We start from the raw sequence: 17,166 nt of genomic DNA, 5'->3' as shown, positions 1-17,166 counted from the left end.
AAATACTTTCTAGCTAAAAAGTTGGATATTAAATTAGCTGATATCATTTGATTTAATTTCTATTACACTGTAATAGGAATATGGAATATATAATTTTCTATCACATTTTTTTAAAATAAGAATCTCTTAAGACATCAAGCATCCTTGCTTTCCATCGAAACACCTAAAAAAAGCCTTTCTGAAAATTGTTCTCCATTTTTATGCTAGACCTGTACTTTACAGGTCAGTCTTTCAGTGTAAGTTCTAATGCTTTGCATATTTTATCCCTAGATATTAATGACTGTCATGGACAATGTCAACATGGAGGGACTTGTAAGGTAATTCTTGTTTATTACATGTCACATTGCAAATCAATCTTTTTCTGGCTAGTTATGAATTCTGTTGTTTGGAATTACGGGTTGGTTAAAAGAGGTTAATGTTAAAAGTGTAGTATTGCACTTGCAGACTCTTGCACCGTTTCACAAAATAATATTGTGGTGCTACTGCTGTTCACAAATCCAGAATGTAGAAATAACTTGAATTCTTTTGTGTAAGCTTTATCAATAAACAAATCTTTCTACTTTTGCTTTTCCCCTTGCTCTGAAAAGGATGAAGTGAATGGTTACCATTGCTTATGCCCTCGCGGTTTCACAGGAAAAAACTGTGAGACAGAAACAAATGAGTGTGAAAGCAGTCCATGCCAAAATGGAGGCCGTTGCAAAGACCTGGTGAATGGATTCAGTTGCCTGTGTTCACAGGGCTTCTCAGGAGTCTTCTGCGAGGTGAGGGCAGTGGTGGCATTACTGCAATACTTTTCATGGATTGAATTCTTGAAAGAAACATATCTCTGGGTTTAAATGGGAGTAGCCCAAGGCTAAAGTATTACTAACGTAGCTGTTACTTGACACTCTGAATAAGCAAATTTGTTGTGCAGTGCTGTCATAGCAGCTTGTAACACTTGTATTTGCAGCTTGATAAACTGCAAGTTTTTGCACATGGGTGTTGGCTCTCCTAAATGATTTAAGTCTGCAAATATTCCTTAAGCTTGAAACATTTTTCTTTGCAATTTTGTCCTTTTGTCACACTAGAATGTTTTAGGTCTTCATCCTAATAACTCTGAAGTATGTAGAATTGAATTACCTTTCAAGTAATCCTTCTGCTTGTTGGTAGGAGGATCCACATAATTAAAGGCAGGCAGATACGCAAGTATTGGCTCTCAGAACTTTTCTGTTTGAGATCATTTTAGGAACAGGTAGTTCTAGTGCTTTAAGGATTTAAGAGCTGAAATCACCAAGCTAGTGATAATTCATATAGTACTTCATGATAATGAAGATCTTCCCCCTTCTAGGGAGGACATTAGACCTTTTCGCTGTAAAATTACATTGCCCTGAGGTATGCATTTTCTGGCTTTTGCTGATAGCCAGGTTCATGTAAGTGTTATGGTTAGCAAGACAGCATCAACTGGGGGCACTGGGTTAGAATTTTGTTGGACTTGCTCCAGAATTTTTCATGAAGGACGTTGGAGTGATCTCTTCTAAATGCCAAAGTACTGTCAATCTCTTTTATTTGCATTGTTAAAGAAACAATGCCCTCCTTTTATTCAAAATTAAAGAGTTGCAGATACTGACCAGTTTAATAAAACTGGTGCAGTACCTAATAGCTCATGTACCATTTCTACATAAGGATCATAACTTGAGTGCTCTACTCTTGGCTGATTCATACTGAACTGTGTAATTAAAGTTTCAGCAAATCTGTTTGAATAATAGGGGGGAGTTGGCTGCTTGCCTTGTGTGTTGCAGGAAATATCTACCATTGATTCCAGATGCTAAAGTACCAGCTACTGAACTTGCATTGGGAAGGGGAAATTTACACTAATGGAAGGAAACAAATGGAGACATCTGATAGAGGAGATCTGAGAATCTTTCTCAGACCTTTAGCTGATTTTTGTAGCTTGCTTTGAATGTTCCATATGAGAGCATAAAATAACTTGCTGAAAATCCCTCTGTTGCAGCTGGAATTGTATGTGCTCCTGTGAATTAGATACTTAACACTATTTGTGTTCTGTTTTGGTTAGCTTTGAATTTTTCTCCTATTTAGCTACAGAACTACTAAAAATGGTGATCAAATCCATTATCAGACTTAATTTTATGTCTGTAAGATTGAGAAAGCTATCTTTCTCACAAGAAAGATGTGAGGAGGGAAAAATTCACTTAAGGGGAAGAAAGCAATCCTTAAGAAAAAGATGCTGTGATGTAATAATATCCCTTTTGAGGCTGCTTTGTGGATTTTTGAGGCCAGTTTAGGGCATCACCAGATGTAGAAGAAGCAGAAATGCTTTGCTACAGCAATTTGTCTGTTAAGGGTTATATTATGAGGGCTACGTTTGAATCTTTTTGAACCAGATGGGAAGAAGTGTTCAAAATGTACCTAGTATTTCTGTGTATAAGTTGACATGGAGATAGTAGGAATAAGGCCCTGAGCAGCTTGGGCTGATGAGACCTGCTTTGAGCAGGAGGTTGGGAGTAGCTGACCTGTAGGGGTCCCTTCCAAGCTATGTGGTTCTATAATTCTATATGACAAATTGACAAACTCTGTATGCCAATTGAGATGGGAAAAGAAGTTGCTCTAGAGAATAGGATTTTTTTAAAGTGTATTTTAAGTGTCTTGCAGACACAAAGTTGACAAGTGCATTGGTATTTAACTTGCATTATAGTACTTAGTGTGTGGGTGTGAAGGACAGAGAAGTGATTTACAATGATCCGGAACAGTCACAATAAGATGTCTCTTAATGGCTTGTTCTTTGGTAAGTTATTGCAAATGTGCTTATTCAGCCTCCTGCAAAGGAATATCTTTTTGGCAGTATCAGAAATACTGTGTATTAGGATTGACTTAAGTAACCTGAAGTTTCTCTCTGTGTTGTGGGATGGAATGCAATATATATGATTCATAAACCTTCCTAAAACTTGAGGTTCTTTGTACATTAGCTTTATTTGTGTCTTTGGCAACACAAATAATGCTGCTTACTCCTGGGAAATGAAGCAGCTGCTGCTAACTATGGTATCTCTTACAGATGGATATTGATTTCTGTGAACCTAACCCTTGCCAGAATGGGGCTAAATGCTATGATCTGGGAGGAGATTATTACTGTGCCTGCCCTGATGACTATGATGGAAAGAATTGTTCTCATCTCAAGGACCACTGCAAGAACAATTCTTGTAAAGGTACCTGCTGTTGTCCAGAAACTTGTCTTAATGTATTGGTGGTACGTTAAAAAAGAAAGTATTTCTGGGAAAAGCATAATGCAGAAACATTTTTATTGTACTCACTTGGACTGTTAAATTGTGAGGCAGTGAGAAGAAATGCTTGTAACAGTGCTTATTTATAGAGAGGTAGAGGGTAACTTCCAGTTAATGTAACATTTAAATTGTGATTAGTCTTAATTTTTGGATAAATTTTTTAAAACTAAAAACTGATTGGTGATGCAGATTATTAGTCTGATGATATACTTCTCATTCTTAGTAATAGACAGCTGTACAATAGAAGTCTTCACTAATGCTACCCAAGAAGGAATCCGTTTCATTTCATCTAATGTTTGTGGGCCTCATGGACGGTGTATTAGTCAGCCAGGAGGGAATTTTACTTGTGCCTGTGAGAGAGGCTTTACTGGAATATACTGTCATGAAAGTAAGTATGAGTTTATTCTAAATGATTTTGTTACTCTAGAACTTCTTTACAGTTTTTGTTATAAAGTTTTACAACATAAAACATAGATTTTAATTTAAGTTGCATAGAGCATTGTTTCAGGTGTACCGCTTGAAATCCAGTTTCTTCTGGTAACTTCTTCTGTTTTTGTAGCAGTTTACACTTCCTTTGTGAAAGAAAACTGGTTTTAGTCTAACTTCAGTGTCAATGAGGCTATATCCACTGCCTTTGTGTACAGTCTTATAAGAAGCCATGGATTTCTCCAACATAGGAACTATAAAGAAGGGACACACACATTTGACAGCACAGTTTAGGAGCATGTGTGTTGCTGTTCCAGATAATTATTTTTTTTTTTGGAACAACTGGATATTTTTGCCAGGTAAACGTAATGCTCTGGTTTGACTTGCTACATGAGAGAGAAGATGTCAAGAAACCTTACCAGGATTGAAAACAGGCGCTTGAGTTGTTCTTATGTATGAACAAATGGAGTATAACTTTGTGCTGCTTCTCCTAAAGACACAGTGTAGATCACACCTAGGTAGGTGAAGACAGCCTTGAGCAATAATTGTTGACTTTTTGTCATAGATATCAACGATTGTCTTGGGAAACCTTGCAAGAATGGTGGGACATGCATCGATGAAGTTGATTCATTTAGATGTTTCTGCTCAAGTGGCTGGGAAGGAGAATTGTGTGACACAAGTGAGTACTGCTAAGCATCGCAGGGTCAAATATTACAGCTTTGCTCTAACAGTGATGGTTGGTATGTGGTTAATAATAATGGGGTAGTTTCTCTGTTCTATAATTACAGTCTACCAAGTGTTTGCAAAAGTATTTTCAAGAATATATTTGGGTAGCAGCTCTAAAAGTCTCAGTTCTTTTAATAGGACCGTAATCTGATTCTTTGGTATAATACAGGATATTTCAGGAGGGGACAACATCTTCTCCTGAGAAGAGACAAAAACGAATATACCGTCAGGGGGTCCACTCATTATGTTACTTTTATTGCTATAAGCATATGTACTTCTTAGCGCTTTAGTATGTAAAAGTTTGTCCCTTACCTAATCTACTCATACACGGCAGTTTACAAACTTGAAAAGCTTTCTAGCTTTAGGCCAGTGCAGGCTATAATGTGCTTTCATCTTCTCGAAGGATTTTATAAATTTAATATCTGTTCCGATAGTAAGTGAGCTGCTGAAGCCTGACTTCTTACTCAGTGAATATCATGAGTCAGTGTTTTGTATTCTGGGTTCAGCAGGAATAAGCCTTTACTCTTGCTGCCCTGGCTCGAGACATGTTGGACCTTAGTTGACAGAGAACTGTACTAGGCCAGTTCATGGTTAAGTTACCTCAGAGTAAACTGTTGTTTTTTTCTATTCTGTATGAAGCCTCTTCTAAAATGTGACAGAAAGGACTTGCTGAGAGTTATCACAGGACATGCACCAATTGAAATGTGAAATATGAGTGAGAAGCTTTTGGCAGCTATCACTGTCAATAGAGCTTTTCGTGTGGTCTAGATGAAGTTCAGTCTGGAATAATTATGTTCTACCTGTTAAAACATTTGTTTTAATTAAGTGGAAAGAACTTTCTCTAAAATTCATTTGTGTATGTTATGTGTACACACACATACATGTGTATAAATGATTAACCTATCTAATGTCTTTAACACACTGTATTTTGAGACAAAATGGGAGAGGGACCCTTAACCGACTCATGCGGGTGTCCTGGATTGAGGCTTCTTTTTCAGGACGTTGGTCTCTACTAGAAAGTTTCTTCTGAAGTTCAGAAAACAGCTGTTTGCTGGAAAAATGAAACTGCTTCAGTGTTCTACTTAAAAGTCATGCTGGATGATACTTTTCTCTGAAGCTGTCAGAAATTCTTTCATCATTCTTGTTCTGTATTAAATCAGAGTTTTTTCCTTGCTTATATAAAGATAACTCCATCACAATTAGGAATGCTGTCTTGTACACAATTTATTTCCTTTATAAAGAAGTATTTTATACTTTCTCGTGGCCTTGGCTAGGCTAGATCATCTAATTTGAATAACTCTTTTTCTAGATTTCAATGACTGTTCTCCTAACCCATGTCACAACGGTGGCCGATGCATTGATTTGGTAAATGACTTCTATTGTGAGTGTAAGAATGACTGGAAAGGCAAAACTTGCCACTCACGTAAGTGTTCCTTACTTTGATCTTTAGTTTACCCAATTACTTGTTTTCTTTCTTCTCATGAGACTAGAGTTCCTGAAACTTAAAATAAAACAATTGCAGTGAAATAATAGGCATGTTCTCATTGCCTTTTCCAGTTTCCCAGCAACAAAATGGAACATTTAAAAAATGTATTCCTTCACGTAGTGAAATAGTGTTGTAAGAGATGCCCTTAGATTCCACTCTTTTGGTTGTTTACTGTAATACAGCAAGTGGAACTAATGCATTTCCAGTACTGTTGCATTTAAATATGAAGTCTGTTAAAAGTAATCTTGTGATTAAAAAGTATCTGGTCTTAAAATTCAGCAAGACGAATGGAAATTAAAACTGGCATATTGTGATATATATATATAGGCGAATACCAATGTGATGCAAATACTTGTAGCAATGGTGGAACATGCTATGACGATGGAGATACATTCCGCTGTTCGTGTCCTCCAGAGTGGATAGGAAGTACTTGCAACACTGGTAAGCTTTTAAAATCATCTACAGATAAAGCCAGAAGCGGAGAAGTAGAAGTGTTTAAGTAATACTTAACTGTTTACTGAATAGGCACACTGTTCTAGCTGGCTAGTTCAAAACTGTTCCAGTTATCTGGTGACTGAAGTTCAGAGTATAATTTCTTCCACTGATCTGATATGATACTGATTTTTAGGAAGCTATTCTCTTACAGGCTGCTTACATAGTCTTTTAAGTAGCTTCTCCTAAGCAGATTTGGAACGCTTGGACTTAGGTCTTGACTTCTCTATTAGCCTTTAAGAGGTTTTGTTGGGGACTTACTCTCCAACTTTGCTTGAAGCAAATAAGTTTATGACTCAGAGGTGTATGAGCAGACATATTTGGGGAAAAATGAAATGAATTGGTGGTTCTTAGGGGATTTGCAGGGTTGCAGCCTACTGTAGAGAACTACTTTTGATCTCTTTGAGGATTGACTGTAGTGTCCATGGTACCTTTTTCTGAATATGAAACTTATTAGAACTAAAAAGTTGGATGAAAGTAACTTAGTATAGTTTTTCTACTTTTTAGGTACAATTGCAGCATTTAATCAAAATCTGAACTTTTAAATTCTAGTATTTTATTGCAAAATACACCTCATGACCTGTGTAACTCACTGCCAAAGTAGGGATTTGGCAATATTTGAAGGATGGTTAAACAGATGGGGAAAAAATAGATTTCTTATAAAAAACCTTCACGGTTCAGTCAAACAATTGAATAGGGATGATGTGACTGGTTTGGGAGTCTTTTGACCTTGTAGGTCTTGCACTGTTGAGTTAGATGCTGTTCAGAATTGTGATATTGATATATCCAGATGATAGATATTGTTTGGTTTTGGTGCTAAATAGACACCTTTTCTGTTTTCAAAGCTAAAAACAGCAGCTGTATTCCAAACCCTTGCATGAATGGTGGAACATGTGTTGGCAGTGGAGATTCCTTTTCTTGCATCTGTAAAGAAGGATGGGAAGGACGTACATGCACACAGAGTAAGGCTTTTCTCCTTTCTTCCCCTGATATTGGGAGTGTCTGGCACAGTGCTGTTAACTGAAACAAGGCAAGCTTACAGAGTTCATGTGCCAAAATATCTGAATCATTCAGGGTGGGAGGTAAGTAAAGAAGATGATGCTCAAGTAATGAATGAAGAGATTGTCATGCTTCTTGTACCTAGTCTTTGCCAAATTAAGACTTTCAGCCTTCTGTAGCAATATAGTTTTCAGGAACTGTGCAGAACAAAAAAATCCTTGCAGAAACACTAATTTTAATAATGAAAAGTACGTGGAGAGCCAGACAGTAGTGTACATTCTGTCATGTTTCTTTGAGTGTAGCAGTTAACCACTTTGTCATACCAATACAATGAATTGGTTAGGTGGAGTAAAGCCTGCAACTTTGATTATTTTTATTTCTTTTCACAAGCCGTAACGGGGGAAAGAAAAGCATTGATGGATGCCCTAATTAGCTGTTTTCAAGATGACAGTGTTAGCATAGATGCTAACAAATAATGAGGGCCTTTTTATAATAGGAAAGATTTGTTTAAGAAGTCTGGCTAGTTGCACATACACATATGAAGCAGCAAAGTAGTCGTAATCCTTTAGAAATCTTTTAGAGCCTGGTTGATTTATCCACTACCAATGCAACTGATGCCCTGTTTTATTTTTGTGTTGCCATCATGCTGCGTATCAGTCTGTGCTGTTGATGCATGAGAGTGCACTGAAGCTGTAAGATTTTGCATTTGTCAGTCTGTTCATAAAACTTAAGGTATTTCATGGGACTTTTAGGTTTAACTGAATTTCCTTTGCGAGTGTAGAAGAAAATGTTCAATTCTGCATTATCTTTCTTTGCTTCCCTTATCAAATATAGTGTGTCTTGAATGATAATACTGTACATTAGAAAATAAATATGCCACTAGTTACACTAGTCTGCATTCTTCTTTTTTATAGACACCAATGACTGCAACCCTCATCCATGGTAAGTATACAAACTCCAGTTCTGTACCTATTGTGAAAATAAAAGTGAGCACAGCAATATGAATTTCCATTCCAGATCAGGACTAATTCTACCCTTAAGTAATTGAAGCCAGCCTCAGTAAAAATCTTAATTTTTTGCCATGCCTTATCTATTCCTTGATGGCAACAAAGACCACAAATCAATCCTGAGCTGATTCATATATGAACAGCTAAAAGTATTTTAGCGTAGTCTTTGTGCCAGGACTGACTAGTAAATCACTGTGATATGAAATGAGTCAGACTTGGTAAGATTTCAGGCATCTACAACTGAATTTTAGAATAAAAATGAGAAATCAAAACCTGTTAGTTTAAAATAAATAATTTTAGATAATATAAAAATGTCCTGTTAGATCAAATACTAGGTATAAATGTGTTTTAAAAACAAAACTAGTTTTTTGGAAGATACAATGGGAATATTTTTAATATACAGCCTGATATTTATAGTTGAAGGGGAAAATACCAATATGTGGATGAAGCAAAGCATCTACCTTATCTTTCTCTGTTGTTCGTTCTGATGCAATAACCAGTACTTCTTGTATTAAAAAAAACACTTCGCAAAAACTTGGGCTTTTTCTGTATTCACTTCACAGTGCTGCTTTATCTTCTTGAGTTCTGTTGATATACTTTCCCACACATGCACACGCTTTTGTAGAATGTTGCTGTTTTAACAGGTGACTTACCAAGCAGTATTGTTTAACTAACATTATTCTTTCTCTGATGGGAATAGATCATCCCCCTCAACAGCAGCAGAAGGTTTAATTAACAGAGCTTTACTTAGAGACCAGTGAAACAGCGTAGACGGCTTAAGTAGACTATTATGATTTAGCAGGAACTTTTTAATTCTGCATGGTTGAATACTGAGAAAGTACTGTAAAGAGGGACAACAGAAACTTGCTTTTGAACATGCTGCATATGAGGCCTATGTTTTTTGCTCATCTTCAGTGAATCTACAATGTAAATGCTTGGTGTAATGATAGGTTTATTATTTTTACAGTTACAATGGAGGCATCTGTGTTGATGGTGTGAATTGGTTTCGATGTGAATGTGCACCTGGGTTTGCTGGTCCTGACTGCAGAATTAGTAAGTACTTGTGTGGGTAAAGACCTGAAAGGTGGTACCATCCTGATGCACATTTTAAAGAACGCCCTGCAACACCCTTTTTGCTTTAGGTTAGCTGAATTCTAAATAATGAAGCAGAAACCATCCTGTCACTCAGCCAGGTATTGATACCGTGTAAATAATGGCAACTTATGTCCCTTGCTTCATTTCATTAAATGGAACTGAAATGAGTTGGCTTAAATTGCACTCAAAGACTTGATGGATTTTGTCAGACATTTCTGAAGGTTCTGGAATGCTGGATTCATAGAAGCTTAAGTTTAAAGTGTTTTTCTTGATAAGCAATGACATATATCACTGGGTGTTTCATTTAACATTAGAAACTGATATCCACTGAGAAATTGCAAATGAAAACAAAAACATCAGGAGTGTAGTGCTGGCATGTGAATAACATGGATAAATTACAATGAAAGTCTTCAAAAGGTATAAAACAGGCCTATTACACTGCAATTATCCTGAAAGATAGAAAAATTACATTGAAGTGTTGTGGAAGAGTCCTTTTTTCTTATTTAAATGGAATATTGCTATTTTGACTTGCATGTGACAAAGTAAAAATTAGGTATTTCTATGGTTTTGGAAGATCAGACTTTGAGTCTTCTGTAGCCTCAAGGCTGTTGGGCTTGGTCCTTCTACTCCATCACTGTGGTGGTGTGCTTTAAAGTTGAGATTTTATCCTCATTCTGGCAAATAGTGAATGAGCCAACACCTGTAGTGAGAGGGTGACTGTAGCACCTCTGGTAACATCTGCTTAGTGATCTTGATGTAGAACCAGGAATGGCTGATAATTATGTATCTACATCCAGGCACACAGTGAGGGATATTGAATTCTCCTTTTCCAGACAAGAAATGCAGAGAGGACTACTTGTAGTCAAAGGCAAATACTGTGCATTTGGACTGCAGACTTTTTTCTTGTATTCCAATATTGGTATAGACAAAAGGAATAGCTCTGACAAAATACCTTTTATGGCTGATACCAGAAACAGAGTTAACAGTCACTTTTTTCAGCATACAGAGACTGGAGAACCTTAAACCAAGATAGCTTGAATAGAGGAGGAAAGAGTAGTTAAACCCAATAGTAGTTTAGATACATTTGTGTTTACATAAAACTTCCTTCAGAAGTGCTCCAAGATGAAGCTAGAATAAAACCAAAAGCCCTTCTGTATCCGTTTGGTATTTTCCATGGCCTACATGGGTGACAGTCTCACTACTACCATTTATCACATTCATTTTCTAAGTCCAGTCCTTCAGTCACAGAAGATGAGCTGATTCTGTGCATCAATCAAGAATTGATGCTTAAACAGTTTTCTGAGAGGTTGGAGTGGGCATTCATTTTCAGTGGAAGGAAACGTTCCGAAAGATGCTTTGGAAGAGGGTGGCTATTGTTGAAAATGAAGCAGTTGGTGCCTGTGGCTCACAACTTGACAGGGTGGTTCCTGTCGCCTTTGTTGGTAGACTGTTACATAAACTAGTATTGGTCACTTCCCCAGGATAACAAATAACACATTGCTGCGCATCTGACTGGGCTGTGCTTCCCTCCCTTTCTCAGTAGACTTCTGTGACTAAGCCTCTGAATCTTTGTTGTTTGGGGTTTTTTTAAGAGGCTTTTGTGCTGAGTGTGTAGGTACTAAATCTACTCACTATTTCAAGATTAAGTAACATCAAATGTCTGTTACAAACTAAACTGTAACTCTTCTTCCTTATGCTGAATTGTATTGCAGTAAGTCACTTTTTTTGAGCGTTGTTGAGCCAATTTATTGTTCAGCTCTTGCACTGTGATAACTTCCTGGAAGCATGTGCTTTTCTAGGAAGCCTAAATGTCTGAGATTAGTGCCAGAACAGGATGTGGGACTTCTGCTCTATAGCTGAATGTGGAGAAGGCATTAGCAACTTCAGCTGTCCAACACCTCTGCTCTGTGAAATGAGTCAGCCTGTGACTGCTGCTTTGATCACCAGAACTTCAATTAGGGTGTAATTATGAGAAATCTGTTAAGAGGTTACTGCTGAAATAGTAGAACTATCCAACTAGAAGATTAATTCTGAATCCAAACTGTCCTTTGCTTGTTAAAAAAGCGGGTATTGTCAGATTGTTTAATTACAATGTTCTATGTCCTTGCCATTGAGTTTTACCTTATTTTCTATCTAGATATTGATGAATGCCAGTCTTCTCCTTGTGGATATGGTGCTACTTGTATAGATGAAATAAACGGATACCGATGCACTTGTCCCCCTGGAAGAATTGGTCCTAGGTGCCAAGAAGGTATTCCTATATCTGCTGTCAACCTTTACCCAAAAACCAGTAGGGTACAGTGTAACCAGTATAGAGTTTATACACAGTAGTGTGTGTAAGGAACAGTAGTATTTTTTAATTTGTATATCTTCAGTAACTCAGAGGTGAAGTGTCTGAGTGTGCTTTTTTTTCCCTTAGTGATTGGAATTGGAAAGCCTTGCTGGCTTAAAGGAATGACCTTTCCTCATGGCAGCAGGTGGGATCAAGAATGCAACAACTGCCACTGTTTGGATGGCCGTATTGACTGCACCAAGGTAAGCATTTTGACCTATTTTCTTAAATCCTTCTAGCTGAAACAAAGTTACCGTTCATGATAAAGTCTTTTTTCTGTCTAGACTCTTGCATAGGTCTCCCCCAAAACTGCCTTTGTTTAAAAAAAAATAAGAAAGAGAAAAATAAAGTGTCTAATGTCTTCCTGTGAAAATACTTAATTTCTTTATAATCATAAGCTACTACCCTGCTCTCTACCTGCTAGAACAAGCTCTCTAGAAGCAGGCAGGCACTTTTTTCAGAAAAGGAAATATGAACTGGAATGGAATAATGACCCTTGAAAGGATAAACAAACCACTCCGCCAAAGCTTTGCAAACACTGTTTTAGAGCTCCTAATTTTGTGAAACATTAGTTCCAAGGTAAAGGACATGTAGGAAGAAAAGTTTCTTCAGTGGGTAATAATCACCTTTTTGTATTATTCTTCAGTAGGTTTATGAACTGACAAATTATAAACTCTGTATATTTATTATGGACTATATCCTGGTGGTTGTGACTTAGAAAAAATAAGACTAGACTAAATGCAGTTTGAACATGTCAGTATACGTGCTCTAAGCCTTTCAGCCCTCCTGAGAGCGTTTCTCAGTGGATTTGTGGTGTCTGTGCAGCTTTACATTACAGCTGGAGAGAGACAAGATCAGTGCTGCTTCCAAGTTGTTGGGCTAGGTGGGTGGCTCCAGATGAGCACTAATAACACAAGTTTGCCTCACACAGCAGTCTTCCACGTTTCACTAGAATCACCAGTTTTAAAAACCTCCAGGTCTTATTCATCTATCTGCCTTAATCTTACTTTGTTTAGCTAGATATGCACTATAGGCAAAGAACTAAATGTGTCAGTCATTTTGAAATGCTATTTTAGACCCTTTATGGTGGTGTGATTTGAAGTCTTAAGATGTCTTCTGAAGATACCAGTATGTGAAGGTAACTAGAATCTCAGAAATGGTGGTGCAGTAAATGCAATTTAACCATATATGGTGTTTGGTTCTTTAATGTGTAACGGAACAAATGTGCTTTCTTCCTGACAATTGTGCTTTAAGAAATCCATAAAGTTCCTAAACTAATAGCTTTGTAGTATTAAAGAGAATCTTAAAGGTTACATCATGAAATGGAGCGGTGTTTGGAAGCTTGCAGCACCTCAGTAACTTTGGGGTACAAGCATGCTGTTTTCTTTTTGGAGTGGTTAAAGTGAGGGTACTTATCACTGGTGTGCATCAGCTCTTAACATCTTCATCAATCTGTGTCAAGGATCTTGATACAAATTTTGAAAAGAAATTAACCCTTGTGGGAGGTGCTTCTCTTTCTAGATTATAGAAGCCTAGATGACTAGTTTAAAATAAATGCTTGAACTTCTGTGTAACCCAGTTATGTGGGACAAATCCATAAGTCTCTAAAGGTATTCCCAGTCACTGCTGTCTTGGGTAATCTTTGCAGTTTTTACTCTTTTGTCCATACAAAGTGTCATTGTTTTGTGGAAGAGCAACTCTATCTGCTACTAGGACTACACCAGTATCAAAATATGGAGATTTACTTTTTTTTATAGTCATTAGATCATGACCATCTTACATTAATTGCTTATTTTGATTTGATGCATAAGAGCAATTAACTGTAACAGTACTTTGTTCTTTTTAATTTCTAGGTGTGGTGTGGGAAAAAACCTTGTCTGTTACACAAACAATGGGATAATTCAAATAACCACTGTCCTATGGGTCAAGAATGCCAGGAGAAGTATATGAAATGTTTTCAGCCACCATGCACGGACTGGGGAGAATGCAGTGCCTCTGAACCTCTGCCTGCCAATATCAAGTGTCTACCTAATTCTGGATACTTGGACAATGACTGTGCTAGAATTACTTTAATTTTTAACGGAGACAAAGTCCCCCAGGTGAGAACAGAATTAGTAATGAAGTATGGCAGTATATGTAGAGATGTATTCCATGTCAAGGCATGGATGATTAATGTTTCCAATATGACTCCTTGCAGTCATAAACTTGCAAAATTTATTATTAGACTCCTCAATTGCTATTAATTGTGCTTTGCCTGAAGGGCGAGGCAAAATTAGGGTTTGTACTGAAAATTTTGTTTTCTTTTGAAAATTTTGTTTTCTTTTCTAAAATCTCAAAGAACTACTTTCTTACATTTCAAGATGAGGCTCAGACTGTACTAGGATAGTTAGGCAAGCTTAGTTTCTCACCTTTTATTACAAACCACTGTTTCACTTTTTTCACTGCCCTTTCTTATTGCCCTCCTCAGGTCTCAGTAACTGCAAAAACTGAAGATGTTTATTTTTATGTACTACTTCTTACTTGAACTAAAGTCATACAATCTCCCTTGTTTCAAACAGGGCACTACAACTGAAAATATCTGTTCTGAAATCCGGTATTTACCAGCTACTAGGACTGTTTCTAGGGACAGAGCTCTGATAATATTATGTGATCTGTCTTACTCCACAGAGAATGCAGTGGAAGTTGCTATTGTAAGTATGAGACTTGTATTAATATGTATAGGAAAATGTTTTCTCATTTGAGCTGGGGAAGAGGTTATTTAAGCTTGTTTCCCTTCAATGCAGGTACTGCAATCTGGAGCTTAGTCTGAATGCAAAGCAATTTTGTGATCTCACAATTTCCTATAATTCTAGATAGCTGAAACTGCAGGTTTCACTAATGACAGAAGTCTACTTCAACCTCCTGATAAATTACTCTAAAGACTAATTCAGCCCAAATTAGTGAACAGGTGTGTACCTGTTCTGTCAGAAACCTTGGGCTGTTGACCTTGGTAAGGAGATGTAGTTGCAGGTGGCTGAATTGGATCCTGTGAAGAAGTTTCTGCTGTGTGTTTAGAGTGTTGCTGCTCCAGGATGTTCATTAAGTACATAAATGCTAAGTGGGAAGTGGAAGAAGGTTCAAGTTGAGTAGGTGAAAGTAACTGTTGCCCTACTGAGCTACTGACTTGCTTTAGAGTCATTTAGAGCCCAGTCAGTGTAATGCTTATGTATTGCTTAGTTTCCAAGACAGACTTAACTTTCATAGTAGAGTGTTTATCCAAGCAGAAGCTGGGCTGTCTGTCTCTACCAGTACTGTAAAGAACATGCTGAGCCATGATGCGGGAAACAAAGTATACGATATAAATAGAGCAGACTGTTATTAGTTCAAGCTTCTATCTAGATAATCCACATGACTTGAAGTGCTCCAAACTATGACTAAGTTTAGCTCAGCAGTGTAACTAACATGGAAGTCAGTCGTCTTTTATTTGAAGTATGCTAGATTAGCAAGTAGGTGTGCTGCCCACCAAGTCTTGACAATGCATGTGCAGTTTGGATAGAGCCAGCCGTGCTGTTGCTATAGTAAACTTCTAGGGTACTGCTTGTAACTACTGTCAGGTAAATTCAACCTAGTGAACTCAATTAAGATGTAGCTGGATTAAAGTAGATTTCCACAGTTAAGTGATTGCAGTAACTTTTTTTTCCTTTCACTCCCTTTAGTCTTTTGTCCCACATCGAGATGAACAAGATAATAGTCTCATACAGAATGCTGCTAATACAATAGTAAATGCAATCACTAAGCGGCAAAACAGCACTGTTATGTTGGCAGTAACTGAAGTCAAAGTGGAGACCATTGTTGTTGGGAATTCATCGTCAGGTAAGGTTCCTAATGCATACATCCTCTATGCTTTTAGCATTTTCTGTTCCCCTGCTGTCAGTCTTTTCTTATCTTTCTTTACATGGGGAAAATTATAGATCAGGTTGTTTCTTTAATTGCTATTACTAACTGAAGAGAAAGTGGTTTTAAAATCAAGATTCTGTGCTCGTGTGTGAGTTTAACCTCATCCCTACCGTAATATCTCCACCTACCCTTGCCACTGTTTTGACTCTGACTTCCAACCCCATTCTCCAGTCTAAGCATACCTTTCACAAAATCAGTTCTTCTCGTGCTGTTCAAATCCTTTCTGATTCTCCTACATTAATCTTAACCCAACCTCAACCCTGAGAAACTGAGACTGTGAGGTAATGAAAATATGGGGAGGGGGAAGACACATAGTGTGATACCAGGTCTCTTCTGCAGTGATTATGTATTATTTATGTTAACAAGAGTCAAAGATGTCTAGTATCTTCCAATATGTGGCTATGAATATAAAACTTTGTGTTCTCTTTCAACACACGTTTCTCACTAGTGCACAGCTGGCTTAAAATTTAATGTTTGTTCCTCTTAATGAGGATATGGTGTGATTGGGGAGACCTTTATCTCTGAATATTGGCTCTCTAAGAGCTATGCCAAAACTAACAGTTGAAGACTTCGCATGCCTTTGTTTCTGCCTGGGAGAGGCAGGAGATGGTCTTGTGGAAGACCCCTGTGCTAGGCTCCAGTTCAACTAAGCCCCAAAGTGGAAAACATAAAATGGTAGGAGGCTCTCCCAACTTTTTCCTAGAACTCTGCAACATAATCTTCTGGAAGATCTTCCACCCATAGTCTAAACAATTAGTAAATTGCCTGGTTCCACTTCCCTTGCACTTCCCTTCTAGGGAATGCCTTTCATCTGTTAGAGCCTTGGCAAATGTACTGTTTACTCAGCTCCCCTGAAGGAGTGTACCAGCGTTGTTCTTGTCTTGAACAGAAATTGCATAGATGGTAAAGAATCGAGCTGAGATTCTGGCATACCTCAGCCTCTCTTTCTTCTGATTGTGTGTTAAATGTTAGGGCAAGAGGAATGGAGATTACTTTGCCTCCCACCTCAGTCAGATTCAAAGATTATCCTAAGAAACTGGATAGACTTTGACTTCCCTTGCAGCTAGAGGATGGTTGCCAGATTTCTCATTTTAATATGGATGCTAAGTATTGACCAGTGGTCTCTAGTTCTTTAAGTGGAGTTGTTATGAAGTAAACTGTGACCTGAACTCTCATGCTCTTTGATTTGGTTTGTTTTATTGTTACCCTTTAATTAGGTAAGGTAGGTGGAAACCTATCACAAAATGTGGCATAAAGCCCTGTGTCTGTGTTGAGAATCTCATTTCTGTGGGATGCTCAAGTGTCTAGATGGAGATGGTAATTTAGACACTTCCTTAATTTTCTCTAGCTTTAAGAAAATATATTCTGAATTTACAATCTGCGTAAAGACAG

General features: G+C 37.5%; 1 protein-coding gene across 1 annotated transcript in view; it reads left to right on the top strand.

The window, feature by feature from the left end:
- JAG2 (jagged 2) overlaps positions 1 to 17,166 on the top strand; it is a 71,864-nt gene that overhangs the window by 52,158 nt on the left and 2,540 nt on the right. Inside the window, exons 12-26 of the mRNA XM_026849213.1 lie at positions 271 to 317; positions 588 to 761; positions 3,050 to 3,200; positions 3,499 to 3,663; positions 4,267 to 4,380; positions 5,737 to 5,850; positions 6,241 to 6,354; positions 7,251 to 7,367; positions 8,319 to 8,346; positions 9,379 to 9,464; positions 11,644 to 11,757; positions 11,926 to 12,041; positions 13,692 to 13,937; positions 14,397 to 14,528; positions 15,534 to 15,690. Of these exons, the coding sequence (XP_026705014.1) occupies positions 271 to 317; positions 588 to 761; positions 3,050 to 3,200; positions 3,499 to 3,663; positions 4,267 to 4,380; positions 5,737 to 5,850; positions 6,241 to 6,354; positions 7,251 to 7,367; positions 8,319 to 8,346; positions 9,379 to 9,464; positions 11,644 to 11,757; positions 11,926 to 12,041; positions 13,692 to 13,937; positions 14,397 to 14,528; positions 15,534 to 15,690 (1,875 nt within the window). The remainder of the gene's footprint in view (positions 1 to 270; positions 318 to 587; positions 762 to 3,049; positions 3,201 to 3,498; positions 3,664 to 4,266; positions 4,381 to 5,736; positions 5,851 to 6,240; positions 6,355 to 7,250; positions 7,368 to 8,318; positions 8,347 to 9,378; positions 9,465 to 11,643; positions 11,758 to 11,925; positions 12,042 to 13,691; positions 13,938 to 14,396; positions 14,529 to 15,533; positions 15,691 to 17,166) is intronic.

This window comes from Athene cunicularia, assembly GCF_003259725.1.
Source record: "Athene cunicularia isolate RWA chromosome 5 unlocalized genomic scaffold, athCun1 chr5_part1, whole genome shotgun sequence".
Lineage (NCBI taxonomy): Eukaryota > Metazoa > Chordata > Aves > Strigiformes > Strigidae > Athene > Athene cunicularia.
The sequence above is the reverse complement of the archived record's forward strand: the minus strand, read 5'-3'. Positions and strand labels throughout refer to the sequence as shown.